Raw genomic sequence first — 15,474 nt, 5'->3', positions numbered from 1 at the left:
GAGAGTCTTCTTCACTTCACTAGATGTTGTGAAAGGGTTCTTCTTTACCATGGAAAGGATCCTGCGATCATCAACCGCTGTTGTCTTCCGTGGACGTCTGGGCCTTTTTGTGTTGCCGAGTTCACCAGTGCGTTCCTTTTTTCTCAGAATGTACCAAACTGTTGATTTGGCCATTCCTGATGTTTCTGCTATCTCTCGGATGGATTTTTTCTTTTTTTTTTCGCAGCCTAAGGATGGCCTGTTTCACTTGCATTGAGAGCTCCTTTGACCGCATGTTGTGGATTCACAGCAACAGCTTCCAAATGAAAATGGCACACCTGAAATCAACTCCAGACCTTTTACCTGCTTAATTGATGATGAAATAACAAGGGAATAGCCCACACCTGCTCATGAAACAGCTTTTGAGTCAATTGTCCAATTACTTTAGGTCCCTTGAAATGAGGGGACCATGTATGAAAATTGCTACAATTCCTAAACCCTTCCTCCAATGGTTGCGTACAGGGCCAAAATTATGAAAATTGTGTCACTGTCCAAATATTTCCGGACCTAACTGTATATCACACGAATAAATACCATGTCATCCTTTATGTTTTCAAAAATATCTTTCCCAGAATTTAGTGATAACACAATATAAATGTGTTTATGACCTTCAAAGAAACTAAAAGTCTTAACCTCCCTAATGCAAGAACCTGTCAGACTGGTTGAGGCTTTAGTCATCCAAGTGCAATTTCCACGTAGGATAATTCCTACAGTACTTGAAGGCAACATCTGTACGGCTTTCCCACTCCTATTGCTGATATCACATATCACGTAGCGGTCTTATATGAAACTTGACTTATAACTCTGGACAAAATATAGCTATTTCTAACAGTAAGCGCATTTGGCAATTCATAAAATATTTAACAAATTTAGTTTGAGGTTGAGTAATAACCTAAATACAAAAAATCTGCGGTGTTATCGTTCGCACGGAGGTATTGTTCCATAGGCTTACTTTTTTTATTATTATTGACAAAGTGAAAAATGTGTGATAATTATTTGTAAAGTTCTGAGGTAAAACGCTGAACTGATTTCTCCAGTTATGGCATTAAGTGATAAGGTAGCTCTTGTAACTGGTGCCGGGCAAGGTTTAGGGAAAGGCTTTTCTGACATTCTTCTGAAAAATGGAGCAAAGGTAAATATGTTTCTTCACGTTCGAAAGGGTCGAATTGTTTTGCAGAATGTCCGTCTTCTATGGTGTTTGTAACAATCGATGTGTGTACTAAGGTGGCACTGTTGGATATAAATGAAACGGTTGGGAAAAGCGCCAAAGCGGATTTTGATAAAGAGTACGGAGAAGACCGTACCATTTTCTTGAAATGCGATGTGACCTCAGACGAACAACTCAAAGGTAGGCTATATTTTTATAATTGATATTTTACACGGATAGTTATACTAAAAAATGAACCCAAATGTAAATTTTGCCACACCCAGCTCTGATGATCCAACAGCACTCAAATTATGCAATATAATGAAAAAATATAACAGTGACCGACTGATGTGTAGCAGTTGTACTGTGATATCCCTGAAATTGTCCGCTCTCTACAACCCATCATATGGTGGTTTTCTGTGATCTTGTGTTCTTGTAGTCACAGTATTTGCGGTCAAAACTGTAGTTTCATGTTCCTAAAATGTTTACAGAAGGCTTAAAGTTATCAAAAGATTTTTAATGTGAACCTTTGTTTTTTCAGTTCAATTAATTTTTTTAGGAATATGTACATATATAGGCGGCACGCATGGTGCAGTGGGTAGCACTGCCGCCTCACAGCAAGGAGGTCCTGGGCTCGGAATCCCCGAGTTTGCATGCTCTCCCCGTGTTTGCGTGGGTTTCCTCCGGGTACTCCGGTTTCCTCCCACAGTCCAGTATTAGAGCAGTTTTATATTCACGGCATCTAATGTTGTAGATATACTGTAGAATTATTTTTTATCTTACGCACTGTGAATAGAATACGGAAGGGACTTTGAAAAGCAAAATAAAGCAAATCGCAATGATGAAATCAGAATGTTTGTAAACAAAGGTCGCTAAGATACTGCCGCGAATGTTACTTTAAAATCGGATGAACCGCAGCTGTGTAGAAACCGTTAGCAAGTTAACTAAGCCGAAATCTTGTTGTGTTTGCGACTGTAATGTCAAATGTTATCTGGCACACAGTCGATTGAGTTTTTTTCCCGTTTCTTAAAAGGGAGGATAACTCAGATCCTACAGTCCTTTTACAGGGCGGCCTCAGGTGCTTGGCACAGGCAATGAGAGCTGGCACAGAGAGGCCCGACATAAGTTTCAAAGTGTCAGAAACATACTGTATAAAGAATAGGTCAGAAACATGGGGGATTCTTGCTAACATTACATTAGCAAGAATCACATACATCATACAAATAAAATAAATTCGTTCAGTTTTCATTAATTCGTTTTATATTCCAACATTGACTTTACGTGATCAGTGTTCAGACCTTGGTTAAATGACACAGCTGCTATGCACATTCTCATCCACATTCTCATCCACCCGGAACTAAATTCTTCACTGTTGTGACGACATATTACTCTGAAAAATCGCAATCAGATTATTTTCCCAAATCGTTCAGCCCTAATCTGGATGAAAGGACAAATGGAGATTGGACTGCACATACGAAAAACCAACAGTAAATACTGAGTGCAGGAGGGTTGGGTGTATGCTATTGTTTGTGGTGACATTCCTTTTGCCTATAGATGCATTCCAAAAAACCATCGAAAGGTTTGCCCGAATCGACATAATGAGCAACAACGCAGGGATCGTGGACGAGACTAATTGGGAGAGAACGGTGGCAGTAAATCTGGTAAGATATCTTTCAATAACTTTTTAAAATGAAGAATATTGGCAGTTGCTGTTGGAGGGCCAGTAGGGGGCGATCTTCCCTCTGGTCAATTTATCCCCACTGCCCCAGTGCTGTGATGGGGACACTGTGCTGTAGGAGGCGCCATCTTTCAGGTCAGATGTTAAACTGAGGCCCTGGCGCACTGTGGACATTAAGAATAGCATGACACTCTTCACAAAGAGTAGGGGTTCCCCGGTGTCCTCGCTGAATTGCCAACCCTGGCTCCTTCAACCAGGCACCTAATCATCCTAATTAAATTGGCAAAACATTGTTCTCTCCCGCTCCACCTCAGCTGGTATCACCAAACCTCACATTGGTAGTGGCTGAGGCGAGTTCCCCCACCTCATCACTGTAAGTGATCTGAGTGTCTAGAAAAGTGCTATCATAGTGCTATGGTAATGATCTATATACTCAATGCACCCATTTACACACACCAATGGCAATTGGCTGGCTGCCATGCAAGGCACCAAACAGCTTGTTGGGAGCAATTGGGGTTTTGGTGTCTTGCTCAGGGACACCTCGACACACCCAGGGCGGGATGGAACTGGCAACCCTCAGACTACCAGATGACAGCTCTTACCCCCTGAGCCAATGTCACCTCCATATAGTGAACAGAATCCAGTGATTGCACCATGTAAATGTATCTGGAACAGCCTGTAGCCTTGTGCAAAAGGTACAGCAAGGTTGGAGGTTTAAACCCCAGTGTGGCCATAGTAAGATCAGCACAGCCGTTGGGCCCTTGAACAAGGCCCATAACCCCACATTGCTCCCCAGGTACAAATTACCCACAGGGTTCAATAAAGTACAGTGTCATTCAAAAGAATTGGAACAGCAAGGTCAATTCCTTTGTTTTTGCTATACACTGAAGACAATTAAGTCGCTCTTGGTTTTAGTCTTGGTCTTTGCCTGTGAAGCTTGCATTTGTGTTAGAAAAGATAAACTGACATGAAGACCAGAGAGCTGTCTTTGGGAGAAAAGCAAACAAATTTGAAGCTTAGAAAAGCGGGGAAATCAATCGGAGCCATTGCACAAACATTGGGGATAGCTTGTACAAGAACTTAAAATGTCCTGAAAAGAAAAAAAACGCTGGCATGCTGAGCAGCAGACATTAAACAGGGTGACCAAGGAAAACAACAGCAGTTGATGACAGAAACATTGTGAGAGCTGTGAAGAAAAACCCCCAAAACATCAGTCAGTGACATCACAAACAATCTCCACAGGGCAGTATACCACAAGATGCAAACTACTCATCAGTAGTAAGAACTGGAAGGCAAGATTACAATTTGCAAAGAAGTACAGAGATGAGCCACAAATGTTGTGGAACAAAGATGTATGGAATGAAACCAATATTATCTCTAACAAAGAGATGGAAAGGCCAAAGTGTGGAGAAAGAAAGGGTCTGCTAATGATCCAAAACATACAGGCTCATCTATGAAAGCACGGTGGAGGAAGTGTAATGGCTTGGGCTTGCATGGCTGCTTCTGGAGTGGGCTCACTAATCTTTATTGATCATGTTACTCATGATGCTAGCAGCAGGATGAATTCAGAAGTTGACAAAAACAGTCTGTCTGCCAACATATGGAGAAATACATCCAAACTAATTGGGAGGAACTTTATCATGCAGCAAGACAATGATGTGTGAATGTAATCTGGTGTTGTATGTTGGTGATCAATCTTCCATGTCTTTTGACAGAATGCAGTGATTCGGGGCACCTATCTGGCACTTCAGCACATGAAGAAGGACACTGGAGGAGAAGGAGGGGTCATAGTCAATACAGCTTCCACTGCAGGTAGTTTTACGGCTTTTTTGAGCATTGATCTGTCCTGGGAACATCTTGTATATTTTTCCCTTGTTGTATTTGAATGTTTTTAATGTTCTCAATCATTGCTTGACAGGAGATTCAAAATGGCCCGGGCTGTTTTTTTGCTTATATACTCCACTGTGTTTGCATTAGATTTAGCCGTGTCCGGTTTCAGCTGTCAACACTGTGACATCAAGTCATTGACAATTCAAACCAGACACTGCTAAATCTAATGGAAACACAGTGGAGTATATAAGCAAAATCATGCAGAGAATTAGCAGATTTTTTTTTGAGCTAGGCATCATTATCATTATCATAATTTTAGAAAATTCAACAGGTTATTTGTATGAACCACTGAAGAGGGATTGATCTACAATTAGTATGCTCAGGTGGAGAACGCGACGATTCAGAAGATGACATTATGGGACTTCCAACACAATCGCTAGCTGGCAATGATCGCATAAAACAGGCATCTGAAGTTTGGTGTTCTTGTGGCAACAAAAAACTGATCAAGAGTTTTTTTGCCGCAAAGAACATGAGAACCACTATAATTCTGTGGCTTAAACATATGATTGTTACCTTCTTCTTGTCCCAACTGGCAGCACGTTCATCGAGGCTTGTGTCAACTGTCTTCTCCTTTTGTCAACAAATATGTTTGGTGTGGTGTCAGACATTAGTTTTGTTCTCTCGGGACATCCTGTAAGTTCTGCGTTTAGGTTTCGTTCTAAGCATGTATAAATAACATTGAGTATGACTCATTATAATAGATGCCTTAACAAGTATAATGCTGTGGATTGTTGCCTTTGCTGGATGAATTTCATTGTCTGCTTGTGCTAGATGACTGATATTGGCTGATCTGTGTCTGCACCCAACAGGCCTGGGTCCCGTCTTAATCTTGCCTGTATACGCGGCTACCAAACATGCAGTAGTTGGGTTCAGCCGGTCTGTGGCAGTAAGTTCCGTCAGGAGAAACATGGACACCTCTAATCTGTTATGTAGTTCTGCCCTCCTAGAGTTCTACAGTTTGTATTCATAAAAACTTGAAGAGAGATAGCAATTTTGAGCCATCGGTTCTCTCTGCAGATTTTTTCCCAGAGGGATTTTTCCCATAGACGTTTTGTTTAACGAAATGAGGTACATTTGTTAATATCATAACTGTGAATTTCAAAGCCGTTATTGGCTTTAAAATAGTCAGTTGCTATCAAGTTGCTATACTGAATTGCAACTTTTCACTTTGTGATTCAACAAAACATGCAATTTGACCAGGAGTGCCCTCACCTTTGCATACCACTGTCAGTGTATCTGTAGCAAAACATTTACATTTGAATTATCTACATAAGGGACTGATGATTCCATGGTGTGTGTGTGTGTGTGTTACAGGATGCCTCGATGATGAGTGGGTATGGCGTGAGGATCAACACCCTCTGTCCCACTTTTGTCAAAACTCCCCTCCTCGAATTCATGTCCAATGCGGGAACAGCGCATGTCCACCTCTTCCACCTAGTCCAGGACATTCAAGCGCGAATAGGGATAATCGAGTGAGTTCCTCTCAAAGCTTCTGTCTGTTCTCACTAAACCAGTCGCCAGTGGCACCATGACCATCATTTATCTGCTGCATAACCCCAAAAGTATTTTTCAGAGTGGTAGCTAAGTGTTTTATTTAAGGGATTGGGGTATAGTGTATTCTTAGGGTACCAGTGGTGGCTATGTCTCTGTTTAAGGCGTGGGGGGTGTTGTGTGTTTTTAGGGTACCAGTGGTGGCTCTGTCTCTGTTTAAGGGGTGGGGGGTGTTGTGTGTTTTTAGGGTACCAGTGGTGGCTCTGTCTCTGTTTAAGGGGGGGGGGGGTGTTGTGTGTTTTTAGGGTACCAGTGGTGGCTCTGTCTCTGTTTAAGGGGTGGGGGGTGTTGTGTGTTTTTAGAGTACCAGTGGTGGCTCTGTCTCTGTTTAAGGGGTGGGGGGTGTTGTGTGTTTTTAGGGTACCAGTGGTGGCTCTGTCTCTGTTTAAGGGGTGGGGGGGTGTTGTGTTTTCAGGGTACCAGCGGTGGCTGAGGGGTTCCTGCAGCTGGTGACTGATGAGGACAAGAACGGGGCAGTGATGGTGGTGAAAGAGGAAGGCTGCAGCTACGTGGATTTTCCAAAGGAATTCATGCTTGATCTAAAGGCCCATATTCCCTGTACTGAGCCTAAGCCCCCTTCCCAGTAAATGGTAGTTATAGTTTAATGATAATGTGACATGTTCTCACATTCTGAGCACTTTGTTTTTCAGTGTTGATTGGCAAAGAAACATATGATGTGAAACTCCACCTATAACTATTCATGCCTTTAGCAGGAATGTGCATGGCAAAGAAGTTTGTTATGTTCCTCTTAAGAGCCTGTCTAACGAGTGTGTTCGGGAAACCCATGTACTGAGATGATTAAAAACCTAACATACTTGTTTATCCGAAGAGCCAACGTTATCGGGAAACCCACCCCTAAAGAGTTAACTGAAGGGAAGGCTATCTTCATTTAACTCTTCAGTTACTCTTGAGAATCCTCCTCACCTCACTCTCAGGAAACTTCACCCTGATTGTTCTTCTGAGATTTGAAATGTTTTCTACATATGGTGCCAGAAAATGGACATTAAACTCCTGATGTCTCTTTCCAGATAAAATTCCAGAGTTACAAATTCCCACAGACCTGCATGTTTTAAATATCCCATGACACTCTTCGCAAAGAGTAGGGTGTTCCCGAGTGTCCTGGCTAAATTCTCAAACTGCCTGTTTCAACTTGCCACCTAATCATCCCTTGATTTAAGTGGTGAGAATCTTTCTCTCTGAGCGTTCTGGTGCAAAATGGCTGCCATTGCATCACAGAGGTGGGTGTGACACATTGGTGGTGGTTGAGGTGAGTTTTCCCCTCATCACTCTTAAAGCACTAGAAAAGTACTATAAAAATGCAATGATCTATCTGTCTATACTGAAGTACGGCAACTGTATATCTACATATATTATCAACCAGAGCCATGCCATTATTCTGGGGTGCAGTACCAACATTGTTTTAATACATTGTAAATGATTGAACTGCTGTTGCTGCCTGAGCCCCGCAATGTCACCAACGGTGATTGGCTGCCATACAAGGCCCCAACCAGCTCATCAGGAACATTTGGGGGTTAGGTGTCTTGCTCATTGCATTGTAGAACATCAAAGAACATTTTTTTGCCTCATGAAGATCAACCTGGCTAAGAGGATGTTCATATTGTAGCTCCTGCAATGTGAATGGTGTCTATTTTTTAAAACCATATTCTAATCATTTTTGTTCACAAATTATTCTGCTGTCTGTATGTATTTTGCATCTTTTTATGCATGTGGGCACCGGACATGTTATTCCTTGAACTGACTGCATGTTTATAAGAAATGCATGGATTCACAAAACTATGCAAGTACAATGTTCTTATATAGGTCCAACTTTCTCGTTAATTAAATAATTTTCATCTGCTTGTTGGGAAGCTGTTCCATTTTTCTTCTGTTTATGGTCATGTAGGATGTCAAGCAGAAAATGACTGACAATAATGTACACGGCCACTAGGTGTGGCTGTTGAGTTAACACAACTATTTGATAAGAGCTTGAATCCCCCAGAATGCTGTCTTGAGTATAACCACCAAAAGTTGCGGTGAGATGTTCTTATGAGCACAAGCAATCTCATTACTAGCTTGCTTAGCTCTTTAAGCACAAAAACATACAGGACTGGTTTCAATAGGTCTAGGTTGTGTCAAGCAGGTCATAATGACATACACACCTGCACTGAGGACATCAGCTGTGCATTGCATTTGGGGCGCCCAGTTACATAATGGTTAAGGTACATGGCTCAGGCAGTAAGAGCAGTCGTCTGGCAGTCGGAGGGTTGTGTCGAAGTGTCCCTGAGCAAGACACCTAACCCCCAAATGCTCCTGACAAGCTGGTTGGTGCCTTGCATGGCAGCCAATCGCCGTCGGTGTGTGAGTGCGTGTATGAATGGGTGAATGAGAAGCATCAATTGTACAGTGCTTTGGATAAAGGCGCTATATAAATGCCAACCATTTACCATTTACATGATTGGGATTGATCCCTGGTCTAGGCACAATAAGATCAGTGCAGCCGTTGGGCCCTTGAGCAAGGCCCTTAACCCTGCATTGCTCCAGGGGAGGATTGTCTCCTGCTTAGTCTAATCAACTGTATGTTGTAGAAATATAAATTGCATTGTCCACGAGAAACTACTGCACGATATTTCTGCATCACTTGTGTCGTGGAGAATTGGGAGACAACAGGGAACGAGCCCAAGGTTGCGCTGTTCATACATGGTAACAAAATCAGGGTCAGATTAGAAATGCAGCGGCTCTTGTGTAATGGCCAAGCATTCTTGTTTTTTTTTAATATCATGTGCCAGCATAGTTACACTGAAACACGAAGCCATCAGACCTGTTCAGGCTTTCAGAAACCTCTTCTCATGTCACCCTATTGAAGGCAATATATCACACGAATAAATACCATGTCACCCTTTTTGTTTTCACAGCTATATGTAATGATTGCACTTGCATTTAATTATTTTATTAATCGTGGTGTTCTAGTTGCCAAAACTGTGGTATTGCTAATTGGCCAGTTATCAGATTATTCTACAACGGTTCAAGTTATTCTCTATGTGATCACTCACACACATGGAACCATACTCTGCTCTTGGGTTTTAAGAGCACCTATCCTGGCTAAGAGCCTCTGCTAAATGACTATAATGTAATGTCATTTAATGTTATATATTTTAAGATGAAAAGAAACTATTTTCTCCTGGAATCTTTTCAAGCATTCAGAACAAAAACGCACTATTATTATTATTTTCTAGCAGAATATTAAATTAGACTAGTATTCAGTTCCATGTGGTGCATAGCCTGATAATTCTGATTCAGCACTGGAAGGCAGCAAGCCAGTTCCACAGCAGACACGGGGCGTGGCTTTGTCTGTATGAAAGCTTAGTGAAAGAGGTGTGACTGAGGTTTGAAAGAACACAGTTCTGTGGTAAAGATACTGAAGTGATTTATTATTGTTTTTGCAGTTATGGCTTTAAGTGGGAAGGTAGCTCTTGTTACTGGTGCTGCTCAAGGTTTGGGGAAAGGCTTTTCTGGGATTCTACTGAAAAATGGAGCGAAGGTGCAGTAATACTAACTGACAACAATAGTAAATATTCTAAACATTTCTGAATGTTCTAAAGGCACTGTATGTTTTTGCACAGTCAGATCCTGAATAATTGCCTCACTTAATAAATATGCATAAAAAATACTGAAAACTTAAAAACAAGACTGTTCAATTTTCTCATCTCATCTGACCGTAGCACTCTCTTGCAGTCATAATTCCAGTGAGGTTTGGTTTAGTTTATTGTGCTCAGTAAGTGCTTTCTTCTTGCAACCCTTCTTGCAAAAGTATTTGTTGGTATGGAGGTGACATTGTATGGTTATTTTTGAGACTGCAAATATGCAAATGCAAATATTCTCTGTGATTCCTAATCTGCAGTCCTTTGGTTATTTATGGCCTCCCTTACCAACTTCCTCACTGTCTGTGGGGACAATGTGCATCCTCTTCCTGGCAAGTTTGCAACCATTCCATATGTTTTCCATGTTTTTACAGTACTAAGTGGTATATTTAGCAGTCTACATTACCCATTACCATTACCAGGCATGTGGTAGTTAGCTACCATCTGTGTCATGTGAATGGACATGCCCTTTGGCTTTTCCCATGCTGATGGATGTCAGATTTTGCATGCGTGTTGCCTAATTTTTATACTCAGATGAAACAGGGAATGATGGATTGACACAATATATTTCCTTAACTAAACCTAACTAAACAAAATGTTATTGCCAATTTAATTTGATTTCCTTTTATTTACAATCATTATTCGGAGTGCCAATAATTTTGACGTCTAAGTTTTTCTGAATTATTTTTTTTCAAACTTAAACAACATTAAATTAAATCTCTTGAAATAAAAGTGTAGTTTTCCAATATGTTTGACCATAAGGATTATTATCTGTGTTGTTTATTAGAAGCAGCCTTTTTTCTTCATTTGTATTAATAATAATGGAGCTGACTGTAGACTGAAAGTTAGGCTTCCTTAATTTCAACATTAGGCTATTGTTTGAACAAAAAAAACTATTAAAACCAATAAGACAAATACAAAAATCATTAGTTCATGAGAATGTCTGTAATCTACGGTGTGTGACAACAGATCTGCGCATTTAGGTGGCACTGTTGGATATAGATGAAACGGTTGGGAAAAGTGCCAAAGCGGATTTTGATAAAGAGTACGGAAAAGACTGCACCACGTTTTTGACATGCGATGTGACGTCAGATGAACAGCTGAAAGGTAGGCTATCTTTATTTTTTAATACAGAGGTCTGTAGGGGCCATGCTTTTTCATCTGGAGATAACAAGACTAAAGTCTGGTAAACTGTTAGGGTGTAAAGTCATACGATGTCAAACAGAAGCATAGGTGGTACAGTCATGGATCAAGAGTCCAGCAATCAAGCCTGGGAGGTCTAGAGGTTCATGTGAGGCAAAATTAGGTGAGAGTATTTAAAGGGAATATTCATCACAAAGCATTTTTAGTGTACATGCGTACAGAAGCAACATAGGGCAGTTTAAACAGAATTCCTTACAAACTAGTGGAGTACATATGCTAATGGTGACTTGCTTTTGCCAACAGATGCATTTCAGAAAACCATTGAGAGGTTTGGCAGAATCGACATTGTGAGCAACAATGCAGGGACAGTGAACGAGATTTACTGGAAGAAAATGATAGAAATAAATCTGGTAAGATATAATTTAGAAACTTTTGAAAATTAACCACAGGGATACAGTAGATGCATGTACTGAACCTGGGGGAATTCATTTTCCTGTGGTCAACAGGACAAGGATGTATAAGGATCGAGAAAGTGATCTAGTAAAAATATTTCCTGAAACGTATTATGCATACACAGCAAATTTTACCTAATTGATCACAAATTATTAATATAGTGAGTCATAATGTTGTGATATCTTTCCCATAATTGAGTGATTTAAATTGCACAATATAAATGTGTCTATGACATTCAGAGAAACTAAAAGTCTTAACTTCCCTAATGCAAGAACCTGTCAGACTGGTTGAGGCTCTCAGACACCTGTTCCTAATGCCGCCCTACGCTATTGAAGCCAATAAATCATTTTGCTGGTTGAATATATACAGATATTTCTGCTACACCCCCAAAATACATATAGCACAATCTAGTATACATATAGTTATCTTTCATGTTTTCACGTGTCCGCTGAAGTGTGAATGTAACATGGTGTTGTGTGTTGGTGAGCCGTCTTCCATGTCTTTTGACAGAATGCAGTGATTCGGGGCACCTTTCTGGCACTTCAGCACATGAAAAAAGACACTGGAGGAGAAGGAGGGGTCATAGTCAATACAGCTTCCATGGCAGGTAGATTCAGCCAAGTATATGCCTACTACAGCTTTCCTTTAAAGCTGTGGTCTTTCTTATCTGGATCAGGTGGCAGATTGCCAGCAGTTGTCTGGCAATTGGAGGGTTGCCCGTTTGATACTGTCCTGGGTGTGTCGAAGAGCCACAGGGTGTACTGGTTTTTGTTGTAAATAAGCACTTAACAGCTTTAAATGAGCAATGAACTCACCTCACCTGATTTTAAGATGAAAAACCAGCACATCCTGTGGCTCACCCGGACCAGGACTGAGAACCACTGCTTTAAAGGATCATTTCTAAAGTCCCACTTGACGCCTTGGTATACTGGTGCATCTGGGTTGGTGCGTCTGGATGAGAATCAGAAAGTTTCATGTGGAGGCACTGACTAGCTATCATTCCAGCCCCACAGCAAGTAGCAATCTGTGTGAGAGCAACGAAAGTTCATTACATCACCCATACAGTCATTTTGTTTTTATCCAAAGCAACTAACAGTTAAGTGGAGTACAATCGCCTCTGGAGCGGTTAAGGGCCTGTCCTCAAGGGCCCAACAGCTGCATCAGGGCTTGAACTGGTCTGCCAGCTCTGGTCGCCTTACGGTTCCCTCTCTACGGGCACCTGGCGGTCGAGCTGCACGTTCACGCCTGTTTTCCGTTCTGGTTCCTCAGTGGTGGAATGACTTGCCTACCACTATCAAAACAGCAGAATCCCTCCCCCTATTTCGACGCAGACTCAAAACCCACCTTTTCAAACTCTACCTTAGTCCTCCCTCCTGATTTCCCCTGCCCCTCCTTTCTGATATCCCTATCCTTGTCTAACCCCCCCCCCCCCCCCAAAAAATAAATAAATAAATAAATAATGCACTTATGATGACTATATTTAGAACAGCATTTCATGTGTATTTTGCTAGTTTCTGGATGTGATGCTTGGACTTCTGGTAGAACCTATGCACTTGTAAGTCGCTTTGGATTAAAAGCGTCTGCCAAATGACTAAAATGTAAATGTAAAATGTGAACCACCAACCTTACAGGCATGTACCATAGCCAGTAGGGTACAGGCTGCCCTAACAAGCACTCTGCTGTGCATTAACAAATCAGAGTGGGTGGTACGCCCCCTCATTATTATATGGATGAAGAAATACAGAAGTAAATAAACAAATTTACAAAATAAGCAAATATACAAACATACAAGCCCATTTATATATTTATTGCAATATTTATTTCAAAATGTGCCTTTTGTATTTAATTTGACTTGACACCACCAGTAATGCTGTTAAAATTGTGCATAATATAATATAGTATAAAAGGTTTTTTTTATGCAGTGGCACCTCTGCACAAGCTGTTTTCTGATTTAACAGTTTCAGTTAAGGTTCACGCAAGAACCTTTATTTATTCACAGGCTTCAGGGCACATCCATACGTGTGATGTGTGAATCATTACAATTTCAGAGGCCTCATTCTTATGAAGGCCATGCAGAGTGATGCTATGGATTGTTGTCTTTGCATTCTGCAATGATTTGCATCATTTGCCTGCGCTGGATGACTGATAACAGCCGAAGTGTTTCTGCACATAACAGGTCTGGGTCCCGTCATGAACTCTCCCGTCTACACAGCCACCAAACATGGAGTGGTTGGGTTTACCCGGGCTGTGGCGGTAAGTTCCTTCAGAAGGTCAATGGACACCTCTGATCTGTAATGGAGTTCTGGTCTCCTTTACTCTCTAACAGTCTTTCTATTCTTGCTTTAGGATTCCCCCCCCCCCACCTTGCAGAACCATTCTAGTACAGAAATATGTTAGGTATTCTTGCATGCACGGCATGTTTGAGATCTCCGCTCAGATTTTGATATGATTTTTTTTTTTTTTGAAACGTGGCATCTCCACACCTACCCGATTTCATGGTGTGTGTGTGTGTGTGTGTGTGTGTGTGTTACAGTTAGCCTCAGGGCTGAGTGGGTATGGCCTGAGGGTCAACGCCCTCTGTCCCGGTTTGGTCAAAACTCCCCTCATCGATAATGTGACCAATGAAATGTACGGGCGGTTTGCCCACCTCTCGCATTTCACGGATGAATTGAAGGCTGGCATTATCGAGTGAGTTCCCGTCAAACGTCCGTCTGTTGTCATCGATTCAGTTGCTGTTGGCATCTTAACCAGCATTATATCTGCTGCATAACCCTGAAACAAAACTCTCATACCTCCATTCAAACTATACTTGCTAATTAAATTCAGTTTAAATGTATTTGTGTAACAGGGTGTTGTGTATTTTTATGGTACCAAGCGTCTGCCAAATGACAAAAATGTCAATTTAAATGCAATGCTGGCTATGTCTCCGGTTAAGTGGGGGGGTGGGGGTGATGTAGATTTTTAGGGTACCATTGGAGGCCATGTCTGTGGTTACTGGGAGGGGTGTTGTGTATTTTTTACGGTTTCAGTGGTGGCTAAGTCTGTTTAAGAAGTGGGGTGTTGTATCATTTTTAGAGTACCAGTGGTGGCTGAGAAGTTCCTGCAGCTGGTGACAGATGAGAGCAACAATGGGGCAGTGATGAAGATCACAGGAGATGGCGCCACCTACATGAATTTTAAGGATGTGCTCAAGAATCCTCTGCCGTGAAAGTTCCCTCCTGAATCTTTGTCACAGAAACTATAAGTTAACATGAATAAAATGTTCTATAAACAAAATATGCAAATATGCATATTGTTTATATATGAAAACATTAAAGATAACATTGTATGTATTTGAGGTGTGCACAGGAATTACCTGCATGTATCTAACCAGCAAAATGTCTGCGTGCAATGCATTATCTGTGCCTATTCCTATAGGGTAGTTTATTCAGTTCTGGATACATCCGATACCACAGTAATGTACTGTCGGAGGCAAACACAGCAAGATGTCAATTTGGTGTATTTGATACTCTGTAGAGCTCTGCAAGTCACGTGAGTACATGTTCCTTTGCCAGACAAAAATCAATGAAAGTGAATGTTCAAACCTTTTGAGTTCACAGACAGTAAAAAAGTCTGGCCGTCAGTTATCCTACTGGGCTGGAACGGCAGGAATTTCTCTCATTTGGACCTTTGGAAATAGCAAAATTTTTAAATCTTAAAGGAACCTCTGAGTATTAAGGTCTGAGAACTGGATTAAGTAACAAGTCTCAGGTTTTTTTAGCCACAGAGACAGATTCACCTTTCACTGGTATGCTGCCCGGGACCAAAGCACACACATCTCTGGGATTCACACATTTCAATAGCACCTGTCTCACTTACTGACAAACAGGTTTTAAACATGATGGAGTCAGATAAGCTTGATTTTGCTTATCTGACTCCATCATGACTGGCGACCT

At 41.3% G+C, this 15,474-nt stretch overlaps 2 protein-coding genes across 2 annotated transcripts; both read left to right on the top strand.

The window, feature by feature from the left end:
* Window positions 1-766: 766 nt before the first annotated feature.
* On the top strand, window positions 767-8,162 carry LOC133133884 (15-hydroxyprostaglandin dehydrogenase [NAD(+)]-like). Its single transcript, XM_061250161.1, has 7 exons — window positions 767-1,171; window positions 1,264-1,387; window positions 2,741-2,847; window positions 4,580-4,676; window positions 5,564-5,640; window positions 6,069-6,226; window positions 6,721-8,162. The coding sequence occupies exons 1-7, from the start codon at window positions 1,079-1,081 to the stop codon at window positions 6,890-6,892; spliced, it is 828 nt and encodes a 275-aa protein (XP_061106145.1). The 5' UTR covers window positions 767-1,078; the 3' UTR covers window positions 6,893-8,162.
* Window positions 8,163-8,673: 511 nt separating this feature from the next.
* LOC133133885 (15-hydroxyprostaglandin dehydrogenase [NAD(+)]-like) lies at window positions 8,674-14,871 on the top strand. Its single transcript, XM_061250162.1, has 7 exons — window positions 8,674-9,843; window positions 10,927-11,050; window positions 11,390-11,496; window positions 12,050-12,146; window positions 13,716-13,792; window positions 14,073-14,227; window positions 14,615-14,871. The coding sequence occupies exons 1-7, from the start codon at window positions 9,751-9,753 to the stop codon at window positions 14,745-14,747; spliced, it is 786 nt and encodes a 261-aa protein (XP_061106146.1). The 5' UTR covers window positions 8,674-9,750; the 3' UTR covers window positions 14,748-14,871.
* Window positions 14,872-15,474: the final 603 nt, after the last annotated feature.

This window comes from Conger conger, chromosome 7, assembly GCF_963514075.1.
Source record: "Conger conger chromosome 7, fConCon1.1, whole genome shotgun sequence".
Classification (NCBI taxonomy): domain Eukaryota; kingdom Metazoa; phylum Chordata; class Actinopteri; order Anguilliformes; family Congridae; genus Conger; species Conger conger.
This window is presented reverse-complemented; position numbering and strand designations above follow the sequence as displayed.